This window comes from Geotrypetes seraphini, chromosome 16, assembly GCF_902459505.1.
Source record: "Geotrypetes seraphini chromosome 16, aGeoSer1.1, whole genome shotgun sequence".
Lineage (NCBI taxonomy): Eukaryota > Metazoa > Chordata > Amphibia > Gymnophiona > Dermophiidae > Geotrypetes > Geotrypetes seraphini.
The window spans coordinates 54,268,710-54,279,647 of record NC_047099.1 but is presented as its reverse complement, the minus strand read 5'-3'; the positions used below and the strand labels follow the sequence as shown (position 1 = coordinate 54,279,647).

The window sequence follows — 10,938 nt, the reverse complement described above, 5'->3', positions numbered from 1 at the left end:
CATGATCAGCAGTTTTCATGTCTGTGCTGATGATCACTCCCAAGTCTCAGAATGAGGACTTGAAATAACATCCAGGTTATAAGAGGTCTCTTTACTGAGAATTATGTATACTTATGATACTTCAACCTCATTATAGAGTCTGGGGATGAGTTCTATCTTTAAATTAGGTTACTGTTTATATGTTTAAAATAAGTGGGTTAACAAATCAAACCATTTACAATTTAAAGCACTTTAGGTGCAAAAGAAAAATTATAATAAAGGCAGTACAAGTTATCCCAGACCCTATTTGACTAGTCTGGCCAGTAATTGGGTGCCAGATAAATATCTGTTTGGACTGACAAAGTTACTGAAGTTCTCTCTTTTCACAATCCTTATATTGCGTGATTTATTTAACACAGTACTCGTTCACACATCTTGTTTTGAATATAGGAATGCTTGATTTGAGCATAAAGAAACAGAGAAACATGATGGCAGATAAAGGCCAAATGACTATCTCCTCCTCTCCCTATAGGCTAAGGCTCTTAACATTTACATCTCCTCTTCCCATAGGCTAAAGCTCTTTACATCTGCATTGTGAGGTCATAGAGCTTTATGGTTATAGGCTAAGGCTCTTAACACTTGCATTGTGAGGTCATACTCTCCTCCTTTCCCTATAGGCTAAGGCTCTTTAAACCTGTATTGTGAGTTCAGAGAGCATTATGGTTATATGCTAAGGCTCTTAACACTTGCAGTGAGAGATCATAGAGACAGGAAACGACAGCAGATTTATGGCCCATCTAGTCTGCCCTTCTGCACATCCACTATCTCCTCCTTCCTATTGGCTAAGGCTCTTTACACCTGCATTGTGAGGTCATAGAGATTTATGGTTATAGAAACATGATGGCAGATAAAGGCTAAAAGGCCCATCCAGTCTTCCCATCCGCAGCATCCACTATCTCCTCTCCCTTTTGGCTAAGGCTCTTAACATTTGCATCTCCTCTTTCTATAGGCTAAAGCTCTTTACACCTGCATTGTGAGGTCATAGAGATTTCTGGTTATAGGCTAAGGCTCTTAATACTTGCATTGTGAGATCATACTCTTCTCCTCTCCCTATAGGCTAAGGCTCTTAACACCTGCATTGGCCACCATGAGAACGGGCTGCTGGACTTGATGGACCATTGGTCTGACTCAGTAAGGCTATTCTTTATAATGCTAAACTGCATTGCAGAAAGGCTTTTTCCTAGGAATTCTTGCTTACAGGTCTGCTTTCACCAGTCTCCAGCAAACTGTCCGGCCTAACACCAACACCCGTTTCTGCCAGTGATTTATTGATAAACACCGGAGAGAACTGGCCTGTATAGGTTACTAACCTGTGAAGGGTGATCAAACAAATTTATAAAAAAGCTCAGAGATACGAAACTCTGAAAGGAAGGTTGTGAGACCTCCCTTGGAAAAAGAGTTTACCTTCCAGTCATAGTCCTTTTATAAACTCTTTGATCACTTCCTTCAAAGGTTTACGGACTTAGAAGCTACTACGTCCCAGCAGTGAATCTTCATCTGCACGTCACAACAGAAATCTTTTCCAGCTTGAACTGTTTCTAGGAACCTGTTTAGAGTATCCACAATCGGGTCCCCTGAAACGGGGATCGAAACGGGGCCGCGTTGGGACCCCCTAAATCCTGCGTACAAGCTAAGTAAATTCTTTAGAATTTGCCACAGGTGCAGTGACATTTGCATTTTGAAAAAGCTGTACCTTGTTAGGACAAATCTTTTTGAAGCTTTTAACCCTTTCAGGACCAAGGGACATATTTGTCCCATAACTTTAAAATCCTATAAATTTGGATTGGGATAGTCTACAGTTCTAAATTTGATATGTACGGATTCCATATGATACTGCCTTTATGTAAACAAACTGGTTCCGACATTCATTCATTAGCGTCGTTGCTAGATTGACGAGAAGATTCACTTGCCACACTGTCCATAAGCCAGAAGTGTGATTTTTTTTAAATAAAAATAATGATATTTCACAAAAAAAATCAATTTTTTTGGCATCTGCAAGCCCTTTTTACCATAAAAATGTCGTCAAAACCACAAAAATTGGCCTACGATCCTTATGGTCCTGAAAGGGTTAAAGAAGAGTTTTTCATATACACCTTTGAAGGAAGTGATCAAAGATTTTATAAAAGGACTATGACTGGAAGGTAAACTCTTTTTCCAAGGGAGGTCTCACAACCTTCCTTTCAGAGTTTCGAATCTCTGAGCTTTTTTATAAATTTGTTTGATCACCCTTCACAGGTTAGTTACCTATACAGGCCAGTTCTCTCCGGTGTTTATCATAGCTTTTCTGGCTCTGTGTCTATTAACTATATCCCTGAATGCACTTTAGTGATTTATTGATGTCAGCGGTACTTAATTTCCAATTCTGTACAGCCATCCTTACTATCTTCTATCAGTCTGAAATGTTGTAACCTATTTCCTGGCCCCTTCCAACCTTGTTTTTGAAGCTTCCAGTCTCTTCAAAGTGCTTGTAGAGTTTCAGTACCCTGGTCAATGACACATGACCAATTTTGGCTACAGTCTCTCGGTAACTGTAGCCTTTTCTTAAGGTTATGGCTGTTGCACTTTTTAGGCAACTGGTCATGTCTCTTCTGCAAAATTTAGCATACAGCTGTAATTTTAATGTATTTAGACAATTCATATTCATTTAATTCAATTCAATTGCAATTAATGAAAAATAGCAATTCAGATTTTGTCATATTGCACAACGGGCCAAACACTGAAAAAGGTATCAGTGATGGAGTAGGTTACCTGATGTGCAGCCATTTCCAGAAGCAGGCTTGTGGAATTTGGTACGTGAGAAACATCATGAACAATGAATCTCATGATACTTCATTAGGGGGGTGGAGGCTGGAATCTTATCTTGGTTGAAAGCAGGGGTGTCCAACCTTTTGGCTGAAAAAAAATGTTCTGGGGCCGCACTAACACTAGCTGATGAGCAAAAAAAAGGTTGAGCAGGTCCCAAATTTGCAATCACTAATATAGAAGATGTACATATCTAATATAATAAAATGGTGAGCCGCACATGCACACTTCCTAAGTGTGCGCCGGTTTTCCGTGAGCTGTAGCGACACATAGGAAGTGCGCATGCGCGGCTTACGATTCTTTGAAAGACGCGGCGGTGGCTACTCTCACGATCCCCGCCTGTGTCAGACTTCCAACGCAGGTGGGGATCATGAGAGGAGCCACCGCCGCGTCTTTCAACTAAAAAAAAAACAAGGCGGATGTCGGCCCGATGGCTGGAGTTCACCGCTGAGTCCGGTGAGGAGTGCTTCCCTCAACAGGAACCGTCGGGTCTAATTCAAATACTCCCGGCAGGTCGGGAGGGGGCAGAGCAGGCTCGCACGCCTGGCGGGGACCGGACAGGAACTAGACTCCCTGCAGGAGTCATCCTGCAAGGATGGAGATCACCGGACTGGACAGGGGGAGCAGGTAAAGGGGTGCTGCAGTACAGGAGGAGCAGGGAAGAGGTTATTCTGGACAGGGGGGGGAGGTAACAGGAAGGGAAGCCTACTGCTGGATAGGGGAAGCAGGGAAGAGGTGCTGCTAGACAGGGGGGGAGGTAAAAGGAAGGGAGAAGGGCTCCTGCAAAGGAGAAGAGCTACTGCTGGATATGGGGAGCTGGAAATGGGGTGATGCTGAACAGGGGGAGATAAAAGGAGAAGGGCTACTGCTATATAGGGGGAGCAGGGAATGGGTGAGGGTGCTGCTGGACAGGGAGGAGGTAAAAGTAAGGGAGAAGGGCTGCTAGCACCCGTTAATGTAATGGGCTAAACAACTAGTCTAATAATAAACCTTCATTAAAAGGACACTGTGGAGAGGAACTCAAAAAAGCAGTAATACTTACCCTGACGGAGTGATCCCTCCACGTGCACCGCTGACAGTGGGAGCAGCCACAGGTTTCCGCATCCCCACTCTAATGAGCAGGGATGCGGGCCCTGGTTCTCCCATTCTATTACAGCTACGGTGAGCCTCTTCAGAGGTGAGCCTCATCAGAGCGGGGATGCTGAATCAGCTGTCAGCAGTGCACGTGGAGGAACGTTTAATCAGGGTAAATATTACTGCTTTTTTGGGTCTCCCACTTTGAGCTTAGGCTCCCTCAAAATGAATATCTCCCTTGCTGTAGCTAATAGGGATCCCCAAGCCTCACCAACTGACAGCCATCTCCTCCCCCTCCAACTTCTCAAGTTCTGCAGCTGGCAGCAATATTGCAGAGCTGTTGCTTTCCCTCCTCCCTGCCCTCCCTCCCCTTGACTTTCATACATGCATGAAAGCAAGTGCAACTTGAGGATATTGCCAGTCTGGAGGAAGATGTCTTCAGTTGGCAGGGCTTGGGAATCCCCACTAGCTCACATATTTATAAATTGCACTCGGGCAGGGAGAAATTTTGGTGCCCATCCACTAATTTTGGCTCCAGACCCTCCCCCAAATTAGCTGTACATGACTACGCCAATGAATACAAAAATAATTGTGATGCACATATCCCAAAGCTAACATATTCCAGTTAATAAATTCAAAATAAACTAAACCTTAAGTTTGTATGCCGCATCATCTCCACAGAAGTAGAGCTTGACACTGTTTACAGGAATAGACATAGAAGGAACTCCAACAAAAGTAGAAGGACTTAGTAAAGAGAAAGTTTAGAGGGACTTAGTATATTGAATAGGGAGAGGTCAATTATATTTTAGAGTAAAGCCAAGCTTTCAAATGTTTTCGGAAGAGTTGGAGGGAGCCTAGACTCTGAAGTGGGGCAGTTAAGCTGTTCCACAGTTCAGTGATCCTGAAGACGATGGATGTCCCTAATTTTCCTGCATAGGATATGCCTTTTAAAGAGGGGAAGGATAGTTTGAATTTTTGAGTGGATCTGGTGGTGTTGGGATTCGAGGAGTTCCAGGATAGTGGAAAAAGGGGAGGAAGGATGGCGTATAGAGATTTGAAGGTTAGGCAGGCGCATTTGTAGTGGACCCTAAGGATTACTGGGAGCCAGTGAAGCTTAGATATAAGCGGGGAGATGTGGTCAAATTTGCTTTTTGCGAAGATTAGTTTAGCCGCGGTGTTCTGAATCCGTTGAAGTCTATGAAGGCTTTTCTTTGTTAGGCTTAAGTAGATGGAATTACAGTAATCCAGTCTGGAAAGAATGATGGATTGTACAAGGACAGCGAAGTGTTGTTGATGGAAGCAGGATCTCACTTTCCTTAACATGTGAAGATTGAAAAAGCATTTTTTTACTAGGGAGTTAAGATGGTCGTTAAAGGACAGTGTAGAATCAATGATGATGCCCAGACCTTTGCTTGAGTGCTCAAGCTGCAATGTGGTACCAGAGGATAGTGGGATGAGGGTGGATAGCTGATCTAATTTTGGGCCGAGCCAAAGTAATTTTGTTTTGGTCTCGTTTAGTTTCATTTGTACAGTGAGGGCCCAGTTTTGGAGGTTCGAAATACATGCCATTTTTTCTACCTTGTCTGGATGTTTTGTTTTTCCATCATCTTGGTCCTAATTTCTCTTTCTGCTTTTTGTCTATCTTCAACTAATTCTCTTTCCAGTGTCTGCTGAATTGGGCGATGGTGCGTCCGCATTTGGAGTACTGCGTCCAATATTGGTTGCCGTATCTTAAGAAGGATATGGCGATACTCGAGAGGGTTCAGAGGAGAGCGACACGATTGATAAAGGGTATGGAAAGCCTTTCATACACTGAGAGACTGGAGAAACTGGGGCTCTTTTCCCTGGAGAAGAGGAGAATTAGAGGGGCTATGATAGAGACTTACAAGATCATGAAGGGCATAGAGAAGTAGAGAGGGACAGGTTCTTCAAACTTTCAAAAAATACAAGAACGAGAGGGCATTCGGAAAAGTTGAAAGGGGACAGATTCAAAACCAATGCTAGGAAGTTTTTCTTCACCCAACGGGTGGTGGACACCTGGAATGCGCTTCCAGAGGGCATGATAGGACAGAGTACGGTATTAGGGTTCAAGAAGGGATTGGACAAATTTCTGAAGGAAAAGGAGGTAGAGGGGTACAGATAGAAGACTACTACACATGTCCTGGACCTGTTGGGCCGCCGCGTGAGCAGACTGCTGGGCACGATGGACCTCTGGTCTGACCTAGCAAAGGCACTTCTTATATTCTTATGCCTATCTCCAACGTATTGATTTTTCCTTTTCAGCTTTCTTAACTTTTTCTTTTCTGCCTCTGTCCACTCAAATCTTGCCTTCTTTCTCACCCTTGAAGTAAAGGCTGCTTTGTTTACCTCATTGGAATAACTACGAGACGGCATTGTATCTTCCAAAACAGACAATATTTGTTTATTGTTAGTATAAAAACTTACAAAAGTACAGCAGCAAAGGCATAGCAGAAAAATGTATTGTCAGTTCAGAATATGCAATGGAGAGAAGAACTTGCACCCATGTGCTTAGTAGGGGGCTAGCAGTTCCCCGTAGCATAAGTAAGTGAATCTCTCTGGCCCTATCTGTGATGCACATGTTTTTTATACAGAGAAATTCTTCCTTTGTTCAAAAAAGTACATCCCCGAATTCTGGTCAAGTGACCCCCCTATTGATACAAAAAATGTATACCTAACTATTCCTCCTCTCAGTCCACGCCTCTTTCACTCCCCCCCCCCCCCCCACGAGAGGGGCCCGGGCAGTCCAGAAACAGAGAATTCTTGGTGAACTTTCTTCCTCCAGCTCTGAGATCCTTATCACTTTGCTGAGGCTGATTTGTGGCTCAGGATGGTGTCCTTGTATGCTGATTGTATGCTGAAAGTTGAAACAAAGATGCAAGGGTGACCTTCCAGCAACCCAGCTGCACCTGGTTCCCACAGGCAAATGTCCAGCATGTTCTTTTAAAACAGTGGTTCTTAACCTTGTTGGAGGTACTGAACCCCACCAGTTTCATAAGCGTGTTCACCGAACCCTTCTTTATTGGAAAAATAAAATATGATTTTTACAAATTCAAAACATAGGTATACAGTGAGGGAAAAAATAATATCAATTTTGAAAACAAAAAAGTTCTCCTATATTTCGAATAATAATAACAACATAATAATGAAATTTACTGCAAATCAGTGTGACTTCTGCTGTTGCCTCTCAGAGACCAGTTCAGAAATGCGCGGCTTTACCTTGGCAAGTGCCACTCTCATGTCGTTTTCGCAACAAAGTCTGTTCCTTTTCTTCGTTTTTATGTCCAGCATCCTCGAAAAGGATTGCTCGCAAAGATATGTTGTAACAAATGTATGAAAATTTCCAGAGCTTTCTTAGCAATAACAGGGTACGTTACCAATTGTTGACACCAAAACGTTGAGAGCGTTGTTGTTCTGAAGAGTTGTTGTTGAACCTGGCTCTACTGAATTTCAATGATTTCATCGAGGTATTCATCATTGACATCTGTTGTCTCAACACTAAACGTGAACGGCTGTCTCACCCATGCTGGATATGACTCTCTCGTAGGGAAGTATCCGTCGAGAGACTTTGCAAGCTCATCTAAGTGCGTGGCAATAGTTTGCTTCAGTTCCGCGGGTACAGAAATGTCTCCGATTCCAGATACATCTTCGATCTTACTTACACAGTTGTCTAGCAGGGGAAAGTTTGCGAAGTTATCGTTTTCTGTTCGTCGTTTCCACAATGGTAACTTTTTTTGAAAAGCTTTCAGGTTTTCTTCCGCTTCGATGATGTTGACTCCACCACCCTGCATCTGCTTATTGAGATGATTGAGAGCTGCAAAGATATCAGCCATGTACGCTAAAATGAGAATGAACTCAGAATTTTTGAAGCAATCTGCATGACAACGTTGCTGCTCTTGCAAAAACAGAGCTAATTCCACACGCATGGCAAAAACACGATTCAGCACCTGTCCCCGGGATAACCACCGAACGTTAGAATGGTACAGAAGTACCTCAAATTCAGATCCCATTTCTTTACACAGTTCCTTGAAGATGCGGTGCTTCAGAGCATTATTTTGCACATAGTTCATGCATTCCACAACAATTTTTAAAACTTCTGCCAGTTTTGGAGGCAAGGTTTTTGTTGCCAACGCATGCCTGTGCAGAATGCAATGCGTAACAATGATGTGTGGTGCATCGGCATTCACTAGCGCACCAAAACCGGACTTTCTTCCGAGCATGGCTGGAGCTCCGTCCGAACAAACTGCAGAAACCATATCCCACAAAAGATTGTTGTCTTTGAAGAAGTCATCCACAAGTTTCTTCACAGCAGTTGCCTTAGTTGTTGTTGTAAGAGGCTAACAAAATAAAAAATCTTCCTTTATCACGTTGTCTTTCACATAGCGCACGAATACTGAAAGCTGGCTTAGATTGGAAACGTCTGTGGTCTCGTCGAGTTGAAGGCTGAATTTTGCCGGGCTTGAAATCAGATCTGCAACTACTTGAGCCAAGATGTCCTTGCTCATATCCTCTATTCTGTTGCTGATGATGTCATTTGAAAGAGGAATTTCAGATAACTGAACTTCAGCCGCTTTTCCCAGCATGATATTCGCCATCTTCAACACAGCTGGTTTTATGAGTGGTTTGCCCTGCTTTGCGATCAGGTAAGCAACTTCGTACGATGCTGTGAGGATTGGTTTGTTGATGGGTACAAAGCCGAGAACAGGCAGAGTAGCCTTTTCATCGAATCTTGCTCTCTTCACCTTGAATTCAGCGAGCGTTGTGTTCTTGTATTTTCCATCTCCATGCAGCTTAAGGAAGTGTTCCCTTAGTTTTGCTGGAGCTAGACTAGAATTACTCAACTTGGCATTGCAAATCATGCAATTAGGACGCTGACTCCCATCACATTCCGTTATACATGTGAATCCATATTGTACATATTCGTCCGACCACTTTCGTATTTTGCTCGACATAGTTAGTAAGGGATTAAAATATTAAGATAGGTATCACACGACGTACTATCACAACAGTTACAATTCGACTATTCTGCGCATCAAATCCCCTGCAGCACAGATAGGCCAAGTGATGTTGCGTGATCACCTGCAGCCAATTATGGACAAGCGGGGCGTATCATCACGAATCATAAGCGCTTCGGTCACGATCAATCATCTATCAGTTAAATCACAAATTTTGATCAGGAATTGATTGATGTATATAAGGCGTTAGTTACAGATTGATAGATCAAGAAACCGACTACACGATCAGTCTTGATCAAAATCACTGAATAACTGATAGATGATTGAACGTGACCGAAGCGCTATATGAGTCGGAGGTGTGTTTTGACGTCCGCCGAACCTGCGAGACCGACTCACCGAACCCCTGGGGTTCGGTTAAACCAAGGTTAAGAACCACTGGTCTAGCTGATATAGTTTGGATGAGGCAGTTGTTCAGGTAGATTGGGCTGTCGCCGTTTATGGTTTTAAATAGTAGACAGTAGAATTTGAATAGTATTCTTGCCGGGATTGGAAGCTAGTGTGAGTTGAGGTATGCCTCCGTGATGTGGTTGTGTTTCCTCAATGAATATATAAGTCTCAGTGCTGTGTTTTGGATTGTTTGTAGTTGTTTTATCATTACCATAAAAATCACAGTTTGTCACTCAATAACTGTTCTCTCATATTCCTGAAATGAGAAAGGTAGAAGCTGTTTTCTCTTACTGCAGTGAGACAGGCTGGAACTCGGGTCATAGTTCTCCCCTGCAGCTGGGAATCTAACCTTGGAGAAAGTTTCTACGAGATCAGCTTGCACCACAGTAGTTCCAAGCGACGCAGAAGCCGGGAACAATCATTCTTGCCTGATGCCAGCAGCCCCCATGCTGCCTTCATCAGTGTTGGTGTCATGTGATGAGAAGTAAAGGTATGTTGGTAACAGCAAATGTCCAGGGGGTAATGGGTGCTTCCAGAAAACCAAGCTGAATGTTGAGGGGCCACTCCTAACTTCCTGGCACAGATCCCCACATAGACATCCTCCATGGGTACAATTGGAGTTTCCAGAGCCACTGCAGCCACCTGCTGAGCCACATCCCCAGAGACCACATAGGCTGTACCACTGCAATACAAGGGAAAAATGTACCCAGGAAATTCTGCCTCTGCAATATAGTATTGGCTAGCTAGATCGCGGACGGGACGAGCGAGCCAGTGGATGCGCCCCAGATAGATACCCTCTGGACGTGGATATCCCAGGGTTCGCAGGTGGCCCACCAACCTCTTTGTGTTCACAAAGACATCATCATCAACCTTAAGCAGAAAGTGGGCCTCTGGACAGAAGGTGCTGGCCCAGCGTAACAGCATGAGTGTCTTCAGAGTCAGATTGCGGTATGTATCATGGAAGGTGCCCTGCACTAGGTCTCTGTGCTCTATGAATTCCTGTTCCAGCAGTACCTGGACGTCTGGCGCTTGTGGCTGCCCCACTGCAAAAAGCGTCCGGATCCTCAAGCCCTTCAGCTCTTCTGTGCTGCCCCAGGTCTGGCGAATAGCCTGACGAGCCTCAAAGTTTGAGGGGCTGCTCACCACCAAGTTCAGCAGGAAAGGAGGGACTGCTCCATGACAGGCCTTGTCGTTGGCGATGCGGTACAAGGCGCCGCTGGAGTTCCAGCCTCGATCGATATAACTGGAGCCGCTGCGAAGGAACGGAGCAATGGAAAAGGCCAAGAACTCCTCATAGAGGCCTGTGAGGACGAGGGCTGGCGCGACCGCTGTACCCACCAGGACAAGCAGCAGGCATCGGCACAGCCAGCGGTGGCGCAAGCCTTGGTGGTGGTACTTCAAGTGGTGCATGCACATGGCAAGCCTCCTTAAAGACATTAGTGATGCTCAGTCAGTCCAGACCAAAATCAGCTGGCACTGCTCAGAAGGATGAAGGCAGGTACAAGCCCCCCAAATATTAAAGGTCCTTGATCCACAGTGCAGAGGTCAAATGGAGAAGCCACTAGTTCCTGGTTCAGCCAGAGCCCACGCCCCAGGCAAGGCC

The 10,938-nt window shown here is 44.4% G+C and overlaps 1 protein-coding gene across 1 annotated transcript; it reads right to left on the bottom strand.

Moving 5' to 3' along the window:
• Positions 1 to 9,698: 9,698 nt before the first annotated feature.
• LOC117349829 (beta-1,3-galactosyltransferase 4-like) lies at positions 9,699 to 10,751 on the bottom strand. Its single transcript, XM_033923424.1, has one exon. The coding sequence runs from the start codon at positions 10,749 to 10,751 to the stop codon at positions 9,699 to 9,701; it is 1,053 nt and encodes a 350-aa protein (XP_033779315.1).
• Between the last annotated feature and the right edge of the window lie 187 nt (positions 10,752 to 10,938).

Coding starts and splice junctions, on each gene's coding strand:
- LOC117349829 (XM_033923424.1), bottom strand. CDS start 10,751: ATGTGCATGCACCACTTGAAGTACCACCACCAAGGCTTGCGCCACCGC.